Source organism: Citrus sinensis, chromosome 3 (assembly GCF_022201045.2).
Source record: "Citrus sinensis cultivar Valencia sweet orange chromosome 3, DVS_A1.0, whole genome shotgun sequence".
In the NCBI taxonomy this organism is placed as follows: domain Eukaryota; kingdom Viridiplantae; phylum Streptophyta; class Magnoliopsida; order Sapindales; family Rutaceae; genus Citrus; species Citrus sinensis.
This window is the reverse complement of record NC_068558.1, coordinates 38200541-38227030: the sequence shown is the minus strand read 5'-3', so window position 1 is coordinate 38227030 and position 26490 is coordinate 38200541. Positions and strand designations below refer to the sequence as shown.

At 34.0% G+C, this 26490-nt stretch overlaps 2 protein-coding genes across 4 annotated transcripts; one reads left to right on the top strand and one right to left on the bottom strand.

Annotated features, from left to right (window-relative positions):
• Nucleotides 1–636: 636 nt before the first annotated feature.
• LOC102625232 (biotin synthase, mitochondrial) lies at nucleotides 637–5843 on the top strand. 3 transcript variants are annotated; one of them, XR_008053602.1, is made up of 7 exons: nucleotides 637–978; nucleotides 1433–1612; nucleotides 2344–2450; nucleotides 3075–3280; nucleotides 4350–4489; nucleotides 4823–5516; nucleotides 5608–5843. XR_008053602.1 is itself a non-coding variant. In XM_052438797.1 (7 exons), the coding sequence occupies exons 1-6, from the start codon at nucleotides 760–762 to the stop codon at nucleotides 5129–5131; spliced, it is 1161 nt and encodes a 386-aa protein (XP_052294757.1). In that variant the 5' UTR covers nucleotides 637–759; the 3' UTR covers nucleotides 5132–5168; nucleotides 5608–5843. The 3 variants fall into 3 exon arrangements, 2 of the variants coding, with proteins under 2 accessions (XP_052294757.1, XP_052294758.1); XM_052438797.1 differs by having other exon boundaries at nucleotides 4823–5168; XM_052438798.1 differs by having other exon boundaries at nucleotides 780–978; nucleotides 1465–1612; nucleotides 4823–5168.
• Nucleotides 5844–6327: 484 nt separating this feature from the next.
• LOC102621177 (isoleucine--tRNA ligase, cytoplasmic) lies at nucleotides 6328–24748 on the bottom strand. Its single transcript, XM_006494123.4, has 28 exons — nucleotides 24115–24748; nucleotides 23318–23471; nucleotides 22209–22274; nucleotides 21741–21884; nucleotides 20812–21059; nucleotides 20268–20433; nucleotides 18390–18503; nucleotides 17846–17943; nucleotides 17332–17410; nucleotides 16142–16300; nucleotides 14406–14495; nucleotides 14135–14268; nucleotides 13598–13757; nucleotides 13386–13469; nucleotides 13043–13255; nucleotides 12587–12712; nucleotides 10896–11033; nucleotides 10103–10206; nucleotides 9913–9976; nucleotides 9502–9590; nucleotides 9277–9418; nucleotides 8859–8922; nucleotides 8703–8770; nucleotides 8160–8282; nucleotides 7361–7426; nucleotides 6906–7017; nucleotides 6717–6808; nucleotides 6328–6613 (listed from the first exon to the last, which is right to left on the bottom strand). The coding sequence occupies exons 1-28, from the start codon at nucleotides 24492–24494 to the stop codon at nucleotides 6509–6511; spliced, it is 3582 nt and encodes a 1193-aa protein (XP_006494186.2). The 5' UTR covers nucleotides 24495–24748; the 3' UTR covers nucleotides 6328–6508.
• Between the last annotated feature and the right edge of the window lie 1742 nt (nucleotides 24749–26490).

The window sequence follows — 26490 nt, the reverse complement described above, 5'->3', positions numbered from 1 at the left end:
CAAACACAAATTATAAAGTGAATTAAACTTAGTTTACAGCAAACTCCGTTTAATTAGATGAATTAGATGAATTTTTGCATTTGATAAATAAACGATAGAATTATAAATACAAAACAAAAGGGGTTTTATAAATAAAATAGAGGGGTGCCAATAGAGCCCATCATAGGTCAGGGAGAAGCAAGAAAAATCATTGAAAAATATACCAGCATTCAACCAAGAAGTGGTTTACAAAATAATTGAATTAATAAATGTGGAGACTTGGTAACAAACAACCCCTAATAACACATATACTTAGAGCATCATTTAAAAGTATCACTAATTTTATTTTTTAAATATCCATTTATTTATTTATGTGATAAATAAAAGAGTAAAAAAATATTTTTTTAAATTTTAAATATTAATATAATTTTTCAAATAAATAATAAAATCTTATTTTTCAACAAGTTTTTGAGTGATCGTTCTTTTCGTTCATGTAAACAAGAAGGAACTAAGGACCTTTATGATACAAATAGAGAAACTATGCCCTTGTCTGAGAAATAGTATAACAATTAGCGACCTAGATGTAATTACAAATTTATTTAAGAAACAAAGCCACGTATATGCCTATATCCTTCAAAGTTCAAATAATTAGGTAGGTAGTCAGTAGCCTGTAGCCATCTAACTTTTCGTATCAGATTCTTCTTTCTTCTCTCTCAATTGACACTCCTAGTTTTCATCGCCAAAAATCTAGTGCAGCTCGAGCAACGGAAAAAAATCAAAATGATGTCGTTTCGGTCGTTACTGCGTTCGCAACGTAGTTTAAGTTTAAGACCCTCAAAGAAATTTTTGGCATTGCATTCTTCTTGCTCGTGTTACTCAGCCTCGGCTGCTGCCATTGAAGCTGAAAGAACAATACGTGAAGGTCCCAGACACGATTGGTCTAAAGATGACATCAAATCTATCTACGACTCTCCTGTTCTCGATCTCCTCTTCCATGGAGTCTGTATTTTTCACTTCTCTCATTCAATATGTTTTTGTTTCTTATTTTTGTTTTAATTTAGAACCCCCATTCTGCTAATGTATTTTTTTGCAGTTTTAGTGAACTGTTATCTGTTTTTTTTTCTTTTAATGCTTTGGGATTATTTTAGATTTTTTTCTTTTTTTCACAAATTATTCTCGAGAATGAAAACAGGAAACTTAGAATATTTGAAAAATGTGTTGTCTAATGATTTTCAAAAACAGTTTTTGACACAAGTGTCTGGTATTAGTCTTTTGGAGTAGAAGAAGAGTATTATGTTTTCCAAGAACATAATGCCCTGCGTGATCTTTTTGGTTTAAAATTTATTTGTAGGCAATAATTCACTGTTGAATTATTTTTTTTTTTTAAGTAACTATATGCAAACTTATTGTTACCGATTGAGTAACTAGGTAGGAGGTTCTTTTTATTTTTTAGGCTCAAGTTCACAGACATGCTCATAACTTCAGGGAAGTGCAGCAGTGCACTCTCCTCTCCATCAAGACAGGTGGATGCAGTGAGGATTGTTCATATTGTCCTCAATCCTCTAGATATGACACTGGAGTGAAGGGCCAAAAGCTTATGACTAAAGACGCCGTGATGCAGGCAGCACAAAAGGTCAGCAAAGTTCACTGTGAATTGCTATATCCAAGATGCTGGTGGTTGTTGATTCTTTAATGGCATATTCTTTTAAAATTGATTGTAAATGTTCTGTAGTTTGAGCATGCTTCACGGTGTGTTAGAGCAGCAATATAGGAACAGGGTTGGAAAATTACGGAGCTTTGAAAGTAATTCTTGATACTAGTCTTGCACATATGCTATACATGTGAAAATGGAGAGACTTGATTTTAATTAATTGAAAAGTAAATGTGATTCACAAGTTCCGCAAGATAATTTAGTTGGAAAAGGGAGAGAACATTACTAGAACAAGAGTACTGATGAATGACTATTTACCCTAAGCTATTTTCTTATCCATGTGCTCATTTAAGGGGCAATAATCTGATTTAGTTTATCCTGATGCGGACATAGCACTAGAAAGAATGCAGTGTTGATTAATTTTTTTGGTTACACTCAGTTACTATGGGGGATTTCCAAGTCATTTATGGATTTGAATGTGAGGCTAATTACTGCAATATCATATTAATATACATTTGAGTTCAAGTTTATATATCGACAACTTGTTTGAATGACTATCTTTATGAATGCATTGAGATCTACCCATTACAGTTTTCCATATTGGTGAAAACTTCTTCAAATATCTATCAAACTTGTTTGATGAGCTTTGTGTTTCACATGATACAATGCTAGTTTCTTAGTAGCTTGTTATCAATATAATTATACTTTTGCAGGCAAAGGAGGCCGGAAGTACACGATTTTGTATGGGTGCTGCATGGAGAGACACAATCGGGAGGAAAACCAATTTCAACCAAATACTTGAATACGTGAAAGATATAAGGTAATAAAGCAATTCATGATGAAAGTCCTCATTGTTAAAGAAGGAGGTGAATTTTTAATCGTGCTTTTGATTGGATGATTGTGTTGTAGATAATGAGCCTGTTATGTTATTATAATGTGGGAATTCCAAAATTAAGGGAACTTATTTAGAACCATAATTAAGTGGGTTGTGTATTTCTTTACCAGTTCTCTTTACTTTTTATTTTTCCCCTCAGTTGTGGTACTTGAACAATGTAAGTACTATCGATGTTGACAGTAATGTAATGTCAACTCTGGGTTGATGAAAATTTTATTTTGTTAAATGCAAGAATTTTGAATATGCTTTCGCATTTTAGTATCAAGTTATTTGCAACAACATACAGCCAGCGAATATTTCCGTTCAACAAAAGAATTACATGGAATACAACTTCTGTTTTATGTTATGATGCTTTCCAATTCGTAATTTTAACATCAATTCTTTCTTGGGTTTCTGTACTTTTCAAAATTAATAGAACTTCTATAATGCTTCATGCACTACTTGTCCTATTAATTGTTTGCCATAGCTTTTGAAAGTTTGATTAACTGTCTTAGATTTTCTTGCTTATCCGCCAAATGTTGAGCTCGGTTTTAATCTGTCATGTATCAGGGACATGGGAATGGAGGTTTGCTGCACCTTGGGCATGCTGGAGAAGCATCAGGCTATAGAACTCAAGAAAGCAGGCCTTACAGCATACAACCATAACCTTGATACCTCAAGAGAATTTTACGCGAAAATCATTACTACAAGAAGTTATGATGAACGCTTGGAAACCCTTAAGCATGTCCGTGAAGCTGGGATTAATGTCTGTTCAGGTGATTTTGTACTATAGTGTTGATTATACTATCTTATTAAACATTTTGTTTTTGTGGACTTTTATCTTGCCACCTCCTCTTGGTTGAATGGGCGGATTGAGAAATTAAATGGTGAAAAGCAGTAGAAAAGGGAAGGAAGACTTTTTATATTGTATGGTTTTCTTTAACCTCCACAGAAAGATGATATCCACTTTTAAGATGATATGTGCTCCTTCTTAAAGGCGGACAAGCTCCTCACCTAGGGTTCATATTGGTGCCAAACCATATGATACAACTCCATATGCTGCTGGTGGTTTTTGTCATTTGCAGCTTTTTAAGTATTAGTCATCTCAAAGAGGCCAAGTTTAGGATTGAGATGAATTAATTACTAAATCTGCTAAAAGTCTCTTAAGTGAGAACAAATATCACTCATCTCCATCATTGGCAACAGATAGCTAGGAGCCAGAGTTTTTCCTGGGTTGAGTTGAATTTCAGTTTCACTGAACACAGAGTTAGAAATTTCATTAAAGGGTTTATTCTCTTTTACTAGGTTGATTGTTTGTATAAAGAATACACTGGTAAACATTTTTGATTGATAAATAATTTAAAAAAAAAGAAAAAAAGAAGTTGTACACTGCTGAGTTGATTCAAGATTCCTGGTATAAACTTCCAAACATGTTAAGATTCTAGAAAGGAAATGATTAATCTGTTTATTCAAGAGGTGGCTACGATGATGGTTACTTTGCTTTTTTTTTTTTTGTTAATAAGCTTGGTAGGATATTGTCTGCGGAGTTAGATTGTCTTTGCAAACATCACTTGAAATTAACGTGTCTCAGTTGGGAATTCTAACCTTCAAATCAGTGCCTTTTTCGAGCCTCAAAATCATCACATGAACTGAAATAAATGATATTTGCATAAGCGTTTCATTTTAATTTGGTGGTTATGCAATTCTCTGTTCTAATTTCAAGGTGACATTGTTAAAATTCACCGAACATTCGTCAACCTCAATGTCAAATAGATCTTTCTTTTTCCTCTTTTAATGCAAAGATAAACAGATATTGACAATGAGTATTTGATTTTCTGTTCATAGGTGGTATAATAGGGCTTGGAGAAGCAGAGGAGGACAGAGTTGGTTTGTTGCATACACTAGCAACACTCCCTACTCATCCAGAGAGTGTTCCCATCAATGCGCTGCTTGCAGTGAAAGGCACCCCTCTTCAAGATCAGAAGGTGACTTTATTCCTGTTTAATACAATACCATTTAATGTTTTGGTGGAATAGATATCATATTTTACTGCAAGCATATTCTGTCATTGATGGTATTTCTCTCTTATCATTTATTGCTCTTTAATATAAATCATTGGTAAATCCACATAGTCTGATAAAAATTGCCAATAATAAAAGTTTTGCTTGGAAGAATGATCTACTTCAGCATATTTACTCCCACTATGTTGTAAAAACCAGCCATCATTGTTAAAGAGCATCTAAAAAGCTTTGCATGTCCATGAAAGGTTACTTTATGCTTGGAAATAACCAAAGTTTGTTTTCTAATTCCATGTTCAGCCAGTTGAAATATGGGAGATGATTCGGATGATTGCTACAGCACGTATAGTCATGCCAAAAGCAATGGTCAGATTATCGGCTGGAAGAGTTCGTTTCTCCATGCCAGAGCAGGCACTGTGTTTTCTTGCTGGTGCTAATTCCATCTTTACTGGCGAAAAACTTTTGACAACTCCTAACAACGATTTCGATGCTGATCAACTCATGTTCAAGGTTCTTGGACTCACTCCTAAAGCTCCCAGTTTTCATGAAGACGAAGCAAATGTTTCCGAAGCAGAGAGTTGTCAGGAAGCTGTTTCCCATTCAGGTTGAGACTTTACCAGTTGCAAGGGCGGTGCCTACTTCCAAGGTATTATTTGTGTCATTGCCCTGTTTATTACATTTGGACTCCAGCTAATGCATTGGCATTTTTATGATTGTTTGAGTTCAATGGCCACGTTGTTCAGTTTCAACATTGATTGCATGTACAAGACTAATTAATAATAATTATTCTTATTATTTCTTAAAAGTGTGAAATTACATCCCAGTGAGAGAGCTTAGTACCAAATAGGTCGATAATCATATCTATATACGCAACCTTGCCAAATTTGATTAGCCACAGCTTCAGTTTGATTGTGAAAAGATGCAGTTACCTCCACAAATTTTTCATGACAATCCCATCCTGCAGCTATAAGTTGATCGCAGCAATTAGCAGAAAGTACTTTGTTCTTCTCCTTTCTATCTTTGCACATGCCTGCTTCGATCTCCTGGCCATAGTTTGGTGTTAATTTTTATGCACATTGCTCCAGGAAATCGTGAGTCCACAACATCATCGACTGCTGCTGCAGGAGGCGCCGGTAAGGAGAGCATGCCTGGTACTACTACTCCGCTAACAAGCAAACGAGCATTCATCTTGAACGATTGTATAGTCTCGATGCCTGCCAGATTGCTTGATTGTATGTGTTTTATCTCAAAGAGGGCTCATAAAGAGGGCTCATTATAGACGACGATAAATGAAGGTTATAAAGCATTTAAAACGGCCTTATCCTGGTTGATATTTTATTTGAACTTCATTTAATTGGATTTAAACAGATTAATTTTATTTTTTTTTACAACACCTATACGAACAATTTACCCAATTAAAACTTATAAAGTATAATATGCTGTATGCCAAACAATGATACAGCAGTCGAAATTGAAACTGAAAATAGAGGCCATGAAATCATGAATGGTTAAAACAGAAACAATTTGCTTGCTCTTAAAATTTTCATTGCTTTATATCATTTCAGTTTACGCTTCTTATTAGCAATTTCTTTATAAATGTTGAAGAAAACATTTTCTACTTAAATCCTCAACATTTGTCATTGATCATGATAAAACGTATAATCAGATAAAATAGGTAACTTTTGCTGACTGATCTCAGAATTCAGAGCCCTTAATATTTGACCAAACTACAAATAGATTACACAAAATTTTGAAACAAGTGACATGCATCCAAAGTTTAACCAAAAATGCCAAACGATTAGAAATGACTTGAAATTCGAACGGCTTCCATATTTAGTAAAATTCTCTAGTATTTACTGAACTATACAATTAAAAAGAGAATAAGAGTAACACCTCCCAGCATGTAACACTTTTGTGTAGCTAATTATCATTTTGTTATGTTATCACTGATAAGAATTAAAGTAATCACAAGTAAAGAATGAAGTATCACCCAGTTTTTGTCCTCACATAGTAATCGCCAACCGACAAGAATACATGTTCTCCCAACACCAAATTCACCAGAGGCTGATTTTCAATGCAATCAACCATTATCTGCCAAAAAAGAAAAAGAACAGGCATAAGGTCGATGAGATAACTAAATGTGCTACACCTTATTACCTTCAGTGAAGCATAATTTTTGGAGAGCAAAATCTACCTTGCCATTTCCAAGTAGAAACTCAGACTTCAAATTGGAATGATCTCTTGATAGCAAGTAAATCTGCAGGCCTTGCAGGAACTTTGTGTTTCCTGCAAAACATTAAATGACAAAGCTGTAATACATGCACGAAAAAAATGCAGAAACACATTCTCACACACAAATAGCGAGACGGGGGAGAGGTCCAACCTGAATATAATGCAAGAATAGAATCTGAGTTGAACACCAGTGCTGGTCTTGTCAAGCTAATTTTAAAGGACAAATTTGATATGCCATGGAAACTCTCCTCCCCAATGATAACCTGGGTTTTGCACGACAAGAACCATTAAAAGTTATAGGAAAATACCAAGAAAAACATAAAAACGGTTCACTTAAACCCACTTCTGAAATACTTGTAACAAGTGGAAACGAAAGCTGGCTACTGTCATGGAACTAAGATGTCTATTTGGGAGGAGAAAAAGGGAAAAAAAAAACCCAGTCCCTCCACTTTATAAATTTTGTATGCATTATATGCAAGTTTTAACAATTTAACATTTTCTCAAACAGAAAAGAAACTAAAACCAAACAAATAAACAGCAGGCATCAATGTGAAGGGGATCCAGAATGTATGAACGAAACAGCAGTCATTAGTGCAAACAACTTACCGCATGTGATGGCAGGGTACTGGAAGGAAGCAATGGAGAACCAATTGCGTCTCTGATGTAGTGTTCCTGCACATAACACACAATTAGTTAAGAAACATAGGTACCACAAATTCAGAGAAGCTACTCTGTCAAGACATCAGAAGATACTAGGTTATTACAAACATAAGTGAAAAATGAGTAAATAAATATATGATAACAAATATAAAAAAGAACACTCAGAAAAATTGTGGACAATATTATGGAAAGTGAAAGAGAAAAGAGAGAAACGCTGGCGAAAGTGGAATGCTTCTACAATATACACCACCTAAAAGTTCCACAGACCCAGAGAGGGGAATGCTTGGGAGAAACTTCAATAATCCAGACCATCTAAAAGAACTGAAGAGAGATACACTAGGTAAAAGAATCAAAGAGAGACAGAGTGAAAAGGATCAAATAGAGAGAAAGGGGCACCAATCAAAAGAATCACAGAGAGAGTAGAATGCATCAACAATATAATAATCCATCTAAAAAAAAAAATCAAAGACAATGTATATGCCCCGCGTGAGATGAACAAGCCAAACCAAACATCAAGATATCAAGAAAGTATCTAATTAAGCATATCCACTCAATACACATAAAAAAAAGGGATAATTAAGCTCCTGTCAGGTTTCACAAATCCCGGCAACTCATAAAGCAACAAATCCAGATAAAATCATTCCAATATGAGGACAGCCAATGTCATGAATAAACAATTACAGCCATTTTACATTAACAGATAAATAGAACAAAAGACATATCCCATATATCAAGAAAGAGTCACCTGTGAATTCAAGACTTGTTGGGACACCGATTTGTCTTCATCCAATGATTCAAAGTAAACCTCCACAACATCTGTAGGCTCAAGGGCAATTTTTTTCCGTAACTTCTGAATTCTATTAACAACCTACAGTAGGTGAATTTGAGAAAATCATTTATCAGAAACATCTTTTTCTTTGTTAAATGGATCTCTGGCACCAATCATTCACATATTAGTATTATCTGAGAGTTTTGGCACTGTTTATCTGACTCATGTAACATAATTTCCAAAAAGAAATTCATTATAAAAAATAGCATGCCTATTATAGTGAACTTAAAACTAGTAATAAAAATAACAATAATGATTGGGATCTCAACAGTTACCAATTGTTATGCTGCCTTCATCTACTGGTCAGTGAATTGCATAAGTGATAAAATTAATATTCTACCATCCACTAGATAAATGACACATCAATTGGGACTCAAGTTGGGACTTGATTGTTGGGATCCCTAGCATTACTCTTGAAATAAATATACATCTTGGAGTAGCAAATTGACAATAAAATACCTCACGGGCAACGCCAGCTTCAAACAATGACTCATCGGGACGCAAATCCAAAATCACCAAAACATCACCTAAAACATATAAAAAATAACCATTGGTTGCTAGCTAAGAATATAAGTTGCATATACCAGTAGCATCAATCTTTTTCCTCACGCATACCATCTCCAGCAGCATCAATTTCCTTCTCAGTCACACCATCAGGGCGTTTAAATTCCCGGACGACCTAATGTAAAAGAACATAATTAACAGTAGCATATCAGTGAAGAATGCAAGATTTGACCAGTTAATGTTTTTTAGTGCCCCTAAAGCAAATGTCATGAGTTAAAATCTTATCGTTTCACCACGGATGGAAGGAAAACTCTCAAAATTATCACTTTCAGAAAGAGTAATAAAAAAATAACAAATTCCCACAAAATGCCCAAAACTTTTAAGAGTAAATAGACACAAAAAGAAAAAACACAAATGCCACTTTGTCACTAAGAAAACCCTCCTTACATGAAAATTGACACCCTTTTCATCAACACGGCATATTATTGGTTCCCAGGCAGTTTTACACATACAAATAAAGAGGAAGCACCTTAATATCAGCCAGCTGCAAACAGTGTGTTGCAATAGTTACTTCTCCAGACTTCTCAAAAGCTAAGATATCTTCCTGAGACATTGCTTTGACTTCCTTAGCAACAACTCCCATTGATCTCCCAAGCCGCTTACCCAACACACTACAAGGAACAATCACATGAGAGTTCTTGTAAAAACATAACAGAAATCCACAACATTTTGAAGGAAGTAACAATTTACATACCTAAAATCAGGCTCTGCACGTAAAGAAGCATACTTCAAAGTGTCATTACATGGCACAAGTGATCTTACATTGAGTTCCTCAAGCACATACTGTAATGGAAATAACTACATAAATCAAAAGCCAAGGAGAGAACAAAAGATGAACTGCTCTAGAAAGCATATTTGGTCCAAGATAGTTTCTAAACTCAATGACATTCTTGTTTTTTTTTTTTGGGGGTGGGGGGTACGAAGACAAAGAAAACAAAAGAAGCATAAGCAACAAATTTCGAGGCAAGAGCAACTGTTAAATAGAAAAATATGCAACCAAAACAATTTGAAAAACAAGTAAATGAACAAACTCAACAATTACTATTACAACGGCAAGGCTACAAGCTAACCATAATAGTACACAGTAGCCATGTTATTCACAGACCTCTTTTAGTTTTCCAGCTATGTCATCAAGAAATTCTGCATCAGGATGAACTACTATCATTTCCCTGCATTCCAAGAACAAGACTAAGAATTAGGAAAGAAAAAGATAGGAAAAGCTTACGACAAAGCAAAGATACCAAAAATAAGAAATTATTCCAAAGTGTGAACAACAACAGAAGTATAAAGCAAACCTTAGTGGTGATTTAAGAGGCTTGTTGTGGCGCTCACGAATATTGCGTGCAAGATCAATGATCGTCATCATCCTCAAAACACTTTGCTCGATACGTTCATCTCTCTAATAGTGGCATAGAGGGAAAAAATATAATTAAATAGCTGAGAAGACCTAGAAATGGTAAAGATTTCTGAAAATTCAGCTAAGCTAGTACTAATACAGCTTCAATCCCTGAATTAAACCATAGCTTTTCTCAATAGTAATCACCAAAACTTCAAAAAGTAGGAAAATTTTGGGCAGCACCATCAAAAAAGCTGTTAACAAATGTTGCTACTAGTAAAGCAAAGAATTTCGGATAAACGATCAGAATTGTTGAAAAGTAATAACAAAATCAGGAACATATAAACATATTTGATTGTCTAGATTTGGTTATTGAAGAAAGATGAGGAAATTTACTTCATCGTTTAAAATTGAAATTGAGATATTTCATAACAGTTACATTTTTTTTAATAGGAAGAAAAGAAACTTGTTTGTAATTGTTTGATAAATTTTGTCAGACAGATAACACCATGACACATTGAAAATAGCATAGGTGATTAGCATTTTGAAGTTATATCTAAGGGTGCTTCAACGATAAAAAATTATTTTATTCAAACTTAAAAAATGCTTCATATCATTACACTTTGGAGAGACTTACAGGATGCTATCAAACTAGATCATGTTGAAAATGTATGGAAACGTGAAACTAAGATGAATCATAAATCATGTCAACCAGACAAAATCAACTAGATTAGAAGAGACATCAATAGAACCTTTCCTTCTTCCTTGGGAAAACTGCAAAAGTGAATGCTTTCCTCCGATCCACTGCCAACCTTTCTCATATTTTGATAAAGAGCTTCAGTGAAGAACGGAGTGAATGGAGCCATCACTTTACATGAAGTTAAAAGCACCTGAGAACCACAGGAGTAGAAAAATGTCAGACAAGTTGAACTTTCATTATCATTTCTGCTCAACAACAGCATAGTTAACACTTATGATAACAGCTATAGCCAAGATATCAACAGAGATGTGGACATAATGAAAAATATCTATAGATAACATGGCACCCACTTTTTAAAATTATATTTTTATGACCCCAAATACATACAAGCTCCCGAAATTTCCAAGGCAGAAACACATAAGTTATACATTCAATTAAAAAAAATAAACAAATAAAACTTTATGTGCCAACTTATACATCATCCATTAGCCAAATTAATATGTAAAATACTTCTCTGGAAAAGCAATATAAGATTTCTATACTGAAAGGTTGTGGTTTAGAAAATTCTGATACAGACCACAACTTTTAGAGACTTGATATATCAATCAAAAAAACAGGAAGACTTTGGAGCCAGGCATTTTGGATTTTTAACAGGAGGAATTACGTATCAATAGAAAGAAACATAGGGGCAAATATTTCTCATTTAACAAAATGACACACTGCTTAAAGCAAATTCACAGAGATGAGGAAACAAATATGAAACACCTTAAACTACTAGATCTATGTCTCAAAATAATTCATCCAAAATCTCACCTTCCTTAAAAGACACAAAAAAGCGTTTCTTTTTCACAATCGGAAAAGACTAAGGACCATGCATTGTAGAGTTTTACACATATATTGAAATTAAAATTTCAAAGGAAAAAAAGTAATATTTTCAGTTGAAATTCAAACTTCAATTGGCTTGGCATAAGTAATTAACAAAACTTGAACTTCTCTAAATATACATCAAACTGAGCTTTAATAGCTCCCACTCTGATGATCAATTACACTGAGTAGCTAAGCATTTACCTCGGCTTTACGCATTTGCATCCTAAGTAGAAACAAAAGTTGCACAATTTTAAGGATGCTTAACCCTTATTCATGAATTTTCTAATGCAATTTATCACCATAATCATGTGGCCTTTTTTTTTTTAGTACTCTGTTTATTCTGGAATGGTGCCTTTTTTATACTTAGTGTAACTAAAATTATCAAAACCTTTTAGTAATTCTATCTAGCCACCCATATAGAAAATTTAATCATGATTACATACATTTTGAAAACACATATCGTACATCAATGGAGTGGTTAGCTCGTGTCAAGATAAAAATCTATCACAAAGTATTCTGTTCCAACAAAGTTTAGTACAATTTCCAAACAGCTGCTAACTAGTGGAGTGGTTAACTCGAGTCAAGAAACCGAAATAAAAATCTATCACAAAGTATTCTGTTCCACTAAATTTTACCACAATTTCCCAACAGCTACTTACTGTATTAAACCTCTATTAGCAAATCATACACCAAATGAAGCATTCATGCAAGATACTGGGCAATAAACATACAGATTATTAATAGATATAACAAGCAAAGCTAAAACATTAAACCATCTTATATTGTAGCTCATGATAAGACCATATTCTCAACCACCTCATACCAAGCAGTCTACAACAAGTTAAGCAACAGATTTCAGATTTAGTGAAATCATACATTGTAAAGAGTTGAGAGAGCTATACGACAGTCATCTTCTCCAGATCGGCCTTTCAGTCTCTTGCGATTAAATCGTACATAAATATTTGTAAGGTTGTCAAGAAACTTCAAAAGATAGGGAACCACCTATAAAACATGCATAAACATTTTTTAGTGCTATTACCATGAATAAGTACCCTACTTACAATAACCACAAAGGTAAGGCGAAAAAAATGACCAAGACTGTAAGAATATTCTAAGAACAAATATTTGATAAGAATCTGTAAGGGTATTTCAACATCCAATATTTTCCAATATGAAATACAAAAAATTAAACCAATTTAAGGGATGATTGGAGGAAAACTGATGAAACCTATTAACATACAATACATAGAATTCTAAAAACAATACCATCTAATTTATTATCAAAGAAGCCAACAGTATGAACAGTCCAAGTAGGGTTAATAGATAGTTAACTGTGTAAAGTCTATATCCCTCCATTTCTTGGCGGACAAAATGAACAAGACTCTGAGTGGCTGAGTTGATCCATTGGTCAAGCACATTTGATGACTTTTGAAGCGTTGCTAGATCAAGAGGAATGAAGGGAGCACCTCCCTCAATCTCAAGTCTCTTTGCATTCTGAACAAGGAACCTATACGCATTATACCATGGCAGAAAAACATCTTTGACCTGGATGAGAATAGACATTTGCATTAGTAACTGAAAAATAAAAATATTGGCATTTACAATATTGAAGAAAAGATCATGAAAAAAGCCAGACACATAAGCTAAGATATAGTAACTGAGAAACAATACTCACAACTGCAAACACTCCATCCCTTTTGAACCGTAAGGTCTCAGCACGCACAACTGGAGAATTTATGAGGTACAATCGTAACGCATCCTGCAAAATAAGCGAGAAATAAGTAGTTTAAGCTCTTCAAAGAAAATAGAAGCCACTTCGTTGAAGGCAAAAAACAAGGGAACAAAAATGGTACGTATTAAGATAAAAGTTTAAAATCGAAGACTTACAGCACCATAATCATTTATCACTTCTACAGGTGATGGATAGTTCTTCAGCTTTTTACTCATCTTTTTTCCATCCTCAGCCAGGACAAGTCCATTGCAGATGAGATTCCTAAATGCAGGTTTCCCAAATAATGCAGTAGATAACACCATGAGAGTATAGAACCTGCATGGTCAAAACCTTAAGAATGAAAATTCACAGCCAGAGTAAATTAATTTGGAGAGCTCTGTACTCCTTTTGTTTTGTGGGAAAAGGATGTGGCTCTCCAAAAATTGATCTATATATTTAATCAAGAAGGACTATCTATAAGAAGATTAAGTTGTAAAGGACTTTCATATAAATAAACAAACAAATTAGAAGAAATACGTAAGATAAGGTGAAAGAGTTGGTAATTGACTCTATTCTAGTAAGTGAGATTTGATATGTAAGAGCAGTAATGCAGAAGAAAGATTTAACTAATTACATAATCAGCAATGATAAACATCAACTGTCCAATCTGACAAGTACTGTGAACTTATATATCAAAGGGAGAGAGGACCAACCATCCACGTGTTTGGTCCAGCCCTTCAGCAATGAATTGCCCAGGAAAGTTGTTCTCAAAATGTTCAGCATTCTCAAACGGATAATGAATATAAGCATAAGGCATAGATCCGCTTTCAAACCAGCAATCAAATACCTGCAAATAGAAAACCATAAATCCAATTACAAATGGCTAGAAATTTTAAAGAATGCATACAATCAACTAATAACTCACTAAAATGGCATGCAAACATAGGTACACTGCGTGGCAGTACCCAAGGCCAGTAGTCTTACATCTTCTATGCGTCGAAGAAGACCAAATTCTGGACCTCGACTGGACGGGATTGTGATATGATCAATATTATGACGGTGCAAATCAAAAATCTGCACAGCAACGAATCAGTGCAGTCAGAGTGAATGAAAAAGTGCAGGTCCACAAATTCTAAATATTCTTCATATTAGCAAAATTTTCAATCTAATTATTTTCTTTCTTGCAGTAAAATAAAACTAAAATATTGTATGTCATCAAAAGACTGAAGAGCACCAAAACATAAAAACATAAAAGGAAATGAAAAAACTAAAAAAAAGGAAGAAAGAAATAATCAGCTATTCCCGAATGTATTTTCAATCCCGCAGCACCTTACAGATTGGTGACCATTGACTAATCTATTTTCGGCCTCTTATTTTTGCCAGGCGGCTCCCATCTATAGCTTTGCTCAATAAAAATTTCATGCTTCTAAGGTACTAATAAACAAAGGGCATCACAAGGATGTGTAATAATAGCATCCTTTTGGTAGTTCAGCCTTTATGGACAAAGCAAGGTACTTGGTTTCAATTTTCTCAAGATCCCAAGATATACCTTTCCGCTTTAATTATCACAACTGGGAGTAATTTATTTTCAGGACTCTTCTAGACTTTCAAAATTGATTAGATATTTTTATTTCAAAGTGTTTTTGAGTTTTTTACACCGTTATTAAAGAAAAGTAACCCCTTGGGATGTAACTTTTCTCTGTGGACAACTTGTTACACCCTTTGATGAATCTTCTCACAGTCAAAAAAGGCATACTTTGCTTCTCATCAGCAAGACGAAGAGAGTGAGAAGAAGAATTAGCTTGGGTTTTATCAAACTAATATTAACTTAAATTAGTTTAATGGATTTGTACAGAGAACGCAAGTAACAGGTTCCTCCCACATTGCTTGGTACGAAAATAGAGGCAGATGCAATGGTCAAATGCGCTTGTCAACAGACTTCTGTAAAGCGAAGATCATTAAGCAGGTTTGAATGCTGGAATGACCAACTCAAATATTTTTCTTTTCCATTTTTTAAAAGTGTACTAATGGAGAAAAACCAAAATAGCGAGTGGACAAGTTATCCACAAAGTAAGCAAAAAGAAAAGCTTTTAGTGCTGTACAAAAGCATAGACATCCACCCCTATAGAACACTATGCTAACTTCAACATCCTATCTCAAAACCACCACCCAGTTTAGATGAATGAAGAAAAATGATGAATCCCAAAACTCCTTAGACACTAAGCCCAAAACAAAGCAAGAAGACGGATCTATCCCACAAATCTTCAATATTATCCACGATTTTCCCTTCAAAAATACGAACACTTCTTTTTAGCCTTTATTCCTTTACCAAAAATATGGATTTCAGTCTCCTTTTAGCTTCATAATAACTAAGACTTACATCCACCATTACCACTCCTTATTACTACTGGAGAAAAAGCCGGTTATAAAATGATGGAAAATTAACACCAAGAGATTACATCCGAAACTCAATAATTTCACCCCTAAGGACAGATTAACCACTCTAATGAAATGCAAATCATCAATAAGAAGAAATAATCTTTTTAACCTCTAAGAGATGCAACCTAAAGTAGTTTTTAACATGGTGGACTTAAGAACTCAAGCTTTCACCAGTCTACACTCCACATTAAATTGATTATAGTACATTGCAACCATGGCCAGCTAAAGAATCACAATGGTCCAACACAGAAAATGATGGAAAAAAGCAAAAGAGACCAAACCTTTTCACCAGATAGCTTTTCAAGTTTATCTACGGAATCAACGACTATTATTTCCTCACCATCTTCACTTGTCCATACAGGAAGAGGAGTGCCCCAAAACCTACTTCGGCTGACAGCCCAGTCTCTTGCATTTTCCAGCCAATTGTGAAATCGCTTTTCCTGTAACATGTCAACAAAATTTTAAGTTGCATTTTCAGCTGCCTTTCACAACATCTACAATAAGGTTTTTGGGGAAAAAAGAAATACAAAACTTGGTTAATGGCAAACACTTTCACGCCATACAGTAAGTCACAGTAACATGACAGCCAGCAGCCAGGAAAATATCACAGTTCAACCTCGTATAAGAGCTCTCTAAGCTTCTATAACAAATTCAGGACATGGATTCTCCCATGCATACTTCTTCAAGGATATGAAACTTCCTATATTATAAAAAAGGATAGGGAGATAAACCAGAGGACCATCTCAACATTATGATATTTGTTATACCAAAATCTCTATTGCATAGGTCCTATACAAAAAGAACATCCAATTTTACAGTAGAACAGCCCCTATTCCCATAAGATAAAGAAGAATCCAGAATTCTATAGAAACTGAAAACCCATAAAAATGCCAAATGACAAATTTTAATATCTCAAGTGTATTAAATCCTTCCAAGGTTTACAACTTTTTGCAGGAATGATTCTCCTGGCCTTCTACAACATGTCAACATTTTGAGTCTATGTTAACCCTGGACATAATATAAGCTTGTATTCCCATCATATACTGTTGGCCACCTCACATTAAAAAGGATGATCAACCAACAAAAGCTATAATCTAATGATCAGAAAACCACTCCTTTACTGAAGAAATCTTTTTCACCACTCAACATGCTTAAATTCACGAGAATGAGTTCATTCATGGTGGCAAAAAGCCCTCCCCTATTTCAGTTCCAAAAACAAAAATGGCAGATTCTTCCAGGACGGATAACAAAGGTAAATATAGAAAGTGCTACCCAATCACATTAAATGCAGATGGATGGCTAAGGAAATTGTAGAAAGTACTACCTAATCACATTAAAAGCAGACGCATAACTAAGGTAATCGTAGAAAGTGCTACCCAATCTCATTAAAAGCATGAACCCACACCATAAGCACAATTATTACCATGCACCCTAAAAACAACAGATAAGGGTTTGCAGAAATATATCAAACCTTGACGTAGTCAGGAACCCAGTACGTCTGTTTGTTGTTATCTAACAATTTTTCCTTCAACGTTTCTACTCGGACAAACCTGGATAGATAACAAAGTGATTCAGAACAATTGCAATACTGAATTCATTGAATGAATGACTAAAATGATAAACCATGTAGGCAGTTCATAGGGTGAAATCTTTTGAACTAAGAAACATGTATCAGAATACTTTATATGAAATTCCAACTCCAGATCAGGCTTATACTTAGCAAGATGATACAATTGACGGAGAAATTGGATGTAAATAGATGTGATAAAACAACGTAAATCTCACATCGAACTATAATAAAATTTTAAACCTAAACACAAACGGATGTCTACATTGGAATGTAAAATTGAAATAAAACAAAAGTTCCCACCTAAATTAACCTGCAATAAATCAGATGTGAGAGATTAAATCATAAAAAAAGGGAACAATAATCAATATACTGCAAAGCAATTGAAAGCAAGGAGATGATGGTAAAGAAGCATTACCAACTAGGAACAGCTCTATAGATAAGAGGAGTATCAGATCTCCAACAAAAAGGATAAGAATGGGTAAGGCTTCCAGTCTTAACAAGCCTGCCTTTTGCCTAAACAAATACAAAGAACTTTTGTAAAACAAGGAGAAAGATCAACAGACCAGACCCATCTCCACAGATAAAAAACTATAATTCCTACCAAGAACAACTAGAATTCTAATCCTGCGATTTTCATTTTTCCTTTTTATTTTGACAAAAGTAATAAAGAATACTAAAACCCACCTAAAAAGAGGGTTACAAATCCAAATACAGGAGTTATGTGCAGGTTAATCACTCAAATCCATTTCTTTCTGCTTTAAATTGAAACAAAAAGTTAACATCAACAGCAATGACAATGCCAATGACGTCAACTAGAGAATCCATTATTAACTATCAATCATGCTCTAACAGCAATGACAATAAAATATCAGAATACCAAATTGTGTAACACAAACTGCATTTCCGCCACAACATACGTAAAATCATTGTTGGTTAAGGCAATCTTGTATAATCCTCACCTTCAAGGCTTCAATAATGTCCTTATCTGCATCCTTGACATAGCACCCACTAAAGTCGGTAATTTTCCCAGTAAAGCAACCATCATCATCTACTGCTACAATCAGATTCTCTCCCTACAACACAAGAACAGATGAATCTCTTGGTCAAAAGCAGAACAAAGCAAAAAATGAACAGGCCTGTGAAAGGAACTATAGAACAAAGAAACCACAAACCAGTTTTAGAAGATGAAAATAGTAATAGTTTAATTCAAAAGATCATTTCTTTTATAAGAAAATAAAAGGAATTTTATTCAGTAAAAGGCAAAATAAGATACAATAGTGAACTACAGATCCACAAGGGCAATGACAAAAAGCCCGTTAAATGCTACCTACTAATTATATAGAATAACCTATTTTATCTATCCCCAAAACAGTATAAGTCCAAAAACACACAAAAGAAAAAATGGAACAAAAATATTACAACACAAGTGCAAATTGTTTCTTCCAAAGCAAATGGAGAGAACAGTACAGCATCAGGGAAAACAACCAACTACACACGTATAATAACATTGTAGAACAGATAACTTACACGTTATCTTAAAAAACTTCAGAATTACAGCATAAATGCCTTGTGACAACCGGTGAAGAATATGAGATTTAACTTTCCTCTAATGCTGGCAAAATTTAATTTTAAAATTTATTCTAGCACTCAGGTGGTAATGCCTCAACAGAAATGGGATCAAATATAGGAACTGCTGAATTGTTATTACAAATCCATAATCAACGACTGCTGCAACAAGGTTAGAAGATGCATACTTGTTCCCTCATTTAAACCTTTTCTTTTCTCTTTTAAAGAAGTGTTAGACCCTCGGATTCTCCCTCTTGGGAGCCACCTATATAGGATCTTTATATCCTATGAGATTGCTGACTATCAAGGCTGTAGGTCCTCAGTCCAGTAGTAGTCCCAATTTTAGAACTCAGTGAACATAGAACTAGGAATCTCAAAAAATAAAATAAAATAAAAAGTGATTGAAATGCTGTCTGCTGATACCTTTTCTTCTTTTTTAGCACATTTATTTCTTCCAAATCAAGTGTGGCATACAAATTAATCTGAAACAATTTGATACTGCTGGAAGTTTACAAGCTATAATTCTGTTTGAAATTCGAATCATACGATGATAGGGATTCACAAATGATGCAAGAAGAATCATAATGATATTTTAAATTAGGAACAAATAAGCAAGGTAACTGTTCGCAAAGAAATAAGGAAACAAGATGATGAGAAACAGAAAATTTTTTAATAAATAATTCCAACCCAATAAAATTAGCAATCTTAAATTGCAATTAAAGTTTTCTACATTCCCTGATTCAAAGACAACAAACATGTTTTAAACAAACTCATTCTATTTGCAACTACTAGTTGTGAATCATTTCTCCAAATGTAAAATAATAATAATAATAATAAATAAAAAGAAAAATAAAACCTAGCCAAACGCTTGAGGAAACCATACTCATCACTCATGTGTCCTGTCATGTCCACCACCAGCATGTACCACCATAGAAAAACTTGGCGTTACCATGTATCAGAAAAAAATTATAGAATTATGCAGGTGCTATTCATTATGTCAGGAAGCTTGCACAGATTAATTTTTTCAGAACTTCTTCATAGTCTATGGTTTGATCAACAAAAAAAAAATCTATCATGGTTTACTACATATCAGAACTTCAAATATTTCAGTAGCACACAATAGATCCATGCTCCATACCTAGATCACCGAGAGTTACAGCCAACACCTCATGTCCATGTCAAAACAAGCACTTGTATAAAAGTCCACAAACCAATGATTGTTCATCGTAAGATAATAACAGACATTTAGTTTAAAGCATTTGAGTGCAAACCTTATTGATTATTTGATTTTCAATGCAGACACGGTAGTCATCTTCACCAAATGCTGGAGCACAATGGACAATTCCAGTTCCACTATCACTGGTTACATAGTTGTCCGCAATAACTCTAAATGCTACATCGGAGAACTCTTTGAAATAATCGAATAATGGTTCATACCTGCGATAAACATTCACCCTTAGAACTTCAAAATTCTCAAAAACTTGCACCCGCACCCAATCACATAACTAGGCCTAATTTCTCCGGAGCCATTAAGAATAATTATAAGAAAAAGGACTTTTGAAAATCCAACAATAACAAGGAATTGAGCAACCCTCAAATCCTTTTACTTGGAAACAGCTTCTGTTATAATAACCATGTATACCCACAAAGGTAAGTCTGTGTCTTCTCAAACAAAATTTCAATCATGTATAATTAAGGGCATAACACACGTCAGAAACATGGGAGTTTCAGAGGTCATTTGGAAGAAAAACTGCAAACGCAGAAGTTACAGCTAATAATAAACCAAAGAATCTAGTAGACAACAAGAAGACTCACTTCTTTCCCACCAAATAAGCCCCTGAGAAGACTTCTCCCAATTTTTCATAAGATTCATTATTCTCTGCAGATCTGGCTAACTCTCCATCTTGAGCTTTTTTACCTGAAGATACCTTGGTCTTGGAACTTGATTTCTTGGAATCACCACCTGGTCTGTTTGCTGCACTTGATTTTGGCTTCTCGCTGGGAAGTGCTGACAGCCTACTCTCAGCAACTACATAGATTTTGCCAGTGTACTTATTTCGAACCTGCATATTCGCTTAATTTTAGACCAGATTACTTGAAACCATAAAAAAATCACAATAATGTCTCAATAATCAAATACATCAGTTCTCGTTTTTTTTCTTTGGTCTATTTTCTTTTTTGTGTTTAATGGTTAAGAAGCTTCTACCAGAAGATCTACAAAATGTCTACAAAAAGAAGAAAAAAGTCTCCAAGAGATCCATAAGTGAACAAGTAAGACTAATCTCCACTGTATAGACAAAGTGGGCAACAACACCTACAACTAATACTCTTCCATCAAGAAGAACAATAACCAGATTAAATTATTCTTACCAATAATTGAAAACCAAATCAGATTAGTAAGGTATGTCTTATAACTAACTTACTACCCCAATGCTAATACTCATATAAATTTAGTAAATAGAAATAAATTCTCTATATTGTTGTGACAACAAGCATGCATGCATGTGCAGATACCTAGCACTTACACATGCAAGCAAGCTATACACACACACGCAGATACAAAACACAAACCCTCACAACTAACAGTGCACTGACTTTCTTACACATTACGTATATCATTAAAATACAGCAAGGAAGATCTCATGCTTTACACAAGCTCAAAGGCTTCATGCTTCAATGTATAAGCCAAAATTGACCTCCATCTCAACCCATCAAGAAATGAAAAACAGTCAAATGTAACTGACCTTCACATATGTAAAATTTGCATTGACACAGAGGGCTAAATTACTAGGAAGGGTCCAAGGAGTCGTCGTCCATGCCACAAAAGCTGCCTTCTCTGGATCTCCAACAATTGGAAAAGACACCATTATTTCAGGGTCAGGCACATCCTATATCACACAGATTATATTAAAAATGAGTGGGATTAGATGATATCAATATTTGACCTATAACAAGAAAACACAATACTTTTTTTTTTTATCTAAATCATTGGGGACCAGGGACCAGAAACGAAATAACAGATATATTTATTATTCATCATGCTGCCAAGCTGTTACATCAAAAAGACATTTAGTGCAAAAATATATAATCCTCGATCATTCCAACCTTAAAAAGGAAGATAACAACAAAAATAACAGTAACAAAGACAATTTAGCATCACATGTCCACGATGTGATACATAAGATAATCCACAAGAAGGTTAAATTGCAAACCTTATAGTTTTGACCTGCTTCAAAATTAGACAGTGGTGTCTTGCAACCAGTACTGTACGGCATGACCTGTTAAAAGAACATAATCAACAAATAAATTTGAACCCACATTAAAAGCAACCGCCAGCCAGAATCATGGAAAATGTATCCATTCACTTTAAAAGCTCACTTTCATTCTCCATAAATGTAAGAATGCATTCACAATGGAAAAAGATTTTAAATCATAAAAGTTCAAGCCTTAAGAGCCAAGCAAAGAAATTTTAATAAATGAAACCATATGTTTTATAAGAGACACCACCAATTGAAACCAAGTGCGTCTGAAGGCACAAAACTCATGTCTACCTATGTCTGCTGCATCTATAGACAATCATAGCAGAATGAATTTTTTGTTTCGGCCTAAAATATGCTAAATAAATATTAATAAAAAAACACTCACATAATTATTTAACTACTATCTCTACGAGCAAAAAAATGAAGTCATAATTTATCGCCCACGCTTACTAATCTAAGCGCACAAAGATGCACGCATATAATCATGTTCTCAGGGTCCAAATATTCAGTCCTTCACTGTGAAAAACCTTGTTTCTACATAGCAAATAACACTCATAGCCATGGGTACAAACATTAACTTAAACCTAACAAGCGTTGGTATCCATAAAAGCACTCAATCTTATTGCATAACTGATCGCATCTTAGCAGATCATGCTTGCTCTTAATGCCCAATGCACCATCAAAGCATGAGCTCCATGGCACCCAAAAAACATTGCTACAAACAATTGACATTATAATAATCATTAAAGTAGTAATTAAATAATTTAGAGGCCACCCAATCCCAAACAATCAAGAAACCACACCAATAACATACAATTTCACATCAGAATGGTAAAATCTATTAAGGCAATTATGTCCAGGTCATTAATGTAGCTACAAACGTTCCACAAAACCTTCAAAACTAAATTAAGTGACCATATCAAATTAACAAGAGATTCCACACCCAATAAACAAAAAATAAAAAATAGATAAAAAAAAGCACAATCTTTTAACCAGAAAAAAAAAATTATGCATTAACTTACAAAAATCAAAACCAGAAAGAAGGGAAGCAACTAACTAACCTTGAAACCTTTATAAACAAGCCCCTTCCCATAAAGCTGGGCAAACACCCACCAAACGCTCTCCATAAATTTCAGGTCCATGGTCTTGTAATCATTTCTAAAATCAATCCACCTACCAGTCCGTGTAATAATCTGCTCCCACTCCTCAACATATCTAGAGGCAAATAAATCATCAGTTATTGAGGAAGAAAAAAAGAGAATATATACAAATACTGACTATCGATTCTACTCATTATATAGAAACCAAAAAAAAAAAAAACATATTCTTATAAGATTAGGATGACCAAAGAAGCATAAACAGTACATGTTCAACCTTGGAAAATAAAGTATATACTGAGCATCTTTTTAAAGCATGGAAATAAAAATTAATGCATAACGATAAAACCTCTGTTTTATTGCTGTATACAAATTGAAGTAAACCTAGTCCCTGGATGTATAATATCCACCAAGGACCCCTACCTACTGTATGAAAAAGGCACAAAAGAAGCTTAAAATCAATCCCTATCCCACAAAAGAATTGAGAATCCTAAAAATTATTCTACTCCTTTCTTTGCAAAATTACCACAACATTACATAAACCTCCACTTTCATTGAGCTGCAAGAGACCAGAAATGAAACTCGCTGATAGCATATTACTTCAAAAGGAAACAATTCAGCCAACCAGAAGAACAACATACAAAAGCTAAATTTCTTAACTGAAACATGTAACAGCTAAAAAAGTCACGTTAAAATCACAAACAAAATCATTAATCAACCAGAAACCCAGAAAAGAAAATTGAAAAATATACATAACACACCTAGTAACAATACTCCGACAAGCTTCATTATACTTATCGATGCCCATTTGGAAAACATCATCTCTTCTCTTGATCCCCAAGGTCTTATCAATCTCATTCTCGACGGGCAAGCCGTGGCAATCCCAGCCAAATCTACGGGTGACGTGGAAACCCATCATGGACTGGTAACGGGTAACGATGTCCTTGATGGTGCCGGCAAGTATGTGGCCGTAGTGGGGGAGACCCGTCGCGAAAGGGGGCCCGTCGTAGAAGACGTACTCGGGCTGACAGCGGGTGCGGTCCAACTGGGTCTTGAAGGCGTCGATCGAGTTCCAAAACTCGAGGATCTTTTCCTCCTCCCTGGAAAACGAAAAGTCCTTTCCCTCGCTCACTTCCTCCATCGGAAACCGACACAAATTTCAGGTGACGGCGGTGAGTCGGAAGTCTCGAGGGGTAAAAAAGAATGAGTGAGAGTGAGTAGTAGGAGGCAGTAGGGTTTTTGAATATTTAGGACAGTGTAATGGGATTGGAAAATGGCTTGGAGTACAAGATTATGAGATGTTTTGGGAAAATAAAAAAATATAACCTCGATTTGGAATTTTAGGCCGCTTGTAGGTCACTTGGTTTTAGTTGCATTGTTCTCAAAGTAATGTTTTTTCAGAATTGGTTTCCAAAAATGATACTTCCATAATCCTGTTTTCACTTGTTCAACCCACTTGTAGGTCAAGCAATGGATAGCTTTTCCAATACGCTATCATTAAATTGAAGTTTTATGAATCGAATGACTTTTAAGCAAATAATTTTAGTTATTTATTTCAGTTCTTGAGGAATCAAGGGACCAAAAGTTTGATTTGGGCTTTGTATATCTTGTTATCTTTTTTTTTTAAATAAATAAATAAGTTAAAATTTTGAGACTTTTTTATATATATTGTGAATAGATTTCTTTTTAAATTTTTAGAAGTTGTTGGTCCGTTTTTTCTGGACCTAAATATTCAAATTACATCAACATAGAGGCTATAAATGATTTAGGAGTTTCCAAAATTTAAAGTGAAGGCAATGAGTATGGGTTTTTAATATTTTTTATGACAAGATTAAGGCGTATTAAATAAAATATTAGAATTTTAGAATGTTTCTTGTGTTTTTGTTTCCGAAGTACTTTTTTAAAAACAAAATTTCGAAGACACTTCATCCAATTTTGGGCACCTCTTCATATTTATAAAAGTTGGATTTATTTTAAGTATTTAGAGGAGGGGTTAGTAAATTCTTGTATTCATTTGTAACTGTCGTGCTTTAAATTAATTTCGAGACAAAATTGTTAGTAGATAATATTTATCAAACTCATTACGAGTAATAAGATGAAAAACGAATTTTAGCAAATAGTCCATTGAATAGAACGGAGAGAGCTCCTTAGGGGGCTCTTTGCTAATCTAGGGCTTAACTTCCGATTTAGCTGTTACTCATAAGTACTTCAAAGATTTGTCTTTATGTATTGGCGAATCTCTTAAATTTTGAAAATAGACACCTAAATCTCCTGTTTATTTATTCCACCACCATGTAGCTCATGTCATTTTTTATTGCATATTACAAAACCAACCTCACCATTACCGTCGTAAAAATAAAAGTAGATTTTTGACTTGGAAAACTTTTTCTTGAAGATGTTTAATTTAATAAATTACAAATATAAAAAGGTTAAAACGGTATTTATCAAGTCCTTCATGTAGAAATCAGATGCTTTGGGGTCTATTTCCTGAATCTTATTAAGATTTTAGTTAATGAAGCATAAATGCTTTCTACTTTGTAGTGGGAACAAAGTTCGAAGAATCTTTACTTAAAAAAAAATTAAAGACTTTCTTTACTGATAATATAACTTTTTAAATAATTTTATTTAATTAAATTGGTATTTACACTACTACTTTAAAAAATAAGAGTCGGACTATTAACACCCCTCCAAAATTCTATTGAAACCCTTTTTTTAATTATATTTCATTTAATACCAAAAATATGATTTTCCTAAATGAACACTCTTTTCATTTATGAATTTTTCAATTTCTAATAATTTTCTCCCTCTTTCAGCCTTAATATTTATATTCCACTCTTCAAACTTTTTTTATTATTTAATTTTTAAAGAAAAAGTAAGAAAAACATTATACTTGGAAAATAATGAATTTTTCATGGGTTTAATATAATTTTATCCTACCTATAAATTTTGAGTTCATTGGGTTCAACATTTAGTTTGAGAATCCTTAAAAAATTAGTTGCAATGAGTTAAAATTTTATTTTATTTGTTTTTCCACTATGTTGTATCTTAATTAAATTGTTGTGTTTATTACAAGAATTTTATTTTGGCTTAGAGGGTTACTCCTTAAATTCAAATTATTTTAATGATAATAAAAAAAT

Excerpts from the sequence above, each read along its gene's own strand:
- LOC102625232 (XM_052438797.1), top strand. The coding sequence starts at position 760 with ATGATGTCGTTTCGGTCGTTACTGCGTTCGCAACGTAGTTTAAGTTTA. Across the intron at positions 3,281-4,349 it reads TGGGATTAATGTCTGTTCAG|GTGGTATAATAGGGCTTGGA; the intron begins GTGATTTTGTAC and ends TTCTGTTCATAG. Across the intron at positions 4,490-4,822 it reads CCCCTCTTCAAGATCAGAAG|CCAGTTGAAATATGGGAGAT; the intron begins GTGACTTTATTC and ends TTCCATGTTCAG.
- LOC102621177 (XM_006494123.4), bottom strand. The coding sequence starts at position 24,494 with ATGGAGGAAGTGAGCGAGGGAAAGGACTTTTCGTTTTCCAGGGAGGAG. Across the intron at positions 21,060-21,740 it reads CAAATTTTACATATGTGAAG|GTTCGAAATAAGTACACTGG; the intron begins GTCAGTTACATT and ends GCGAATATGCAG. Across the intron at positions 12,713-13,042 it reads AGGGATATAGACTTTACACA|GTGGTTCCCTATCTTTTGAA; the intron begins GTTAACTATCTA and ends CATGTTTTATAG.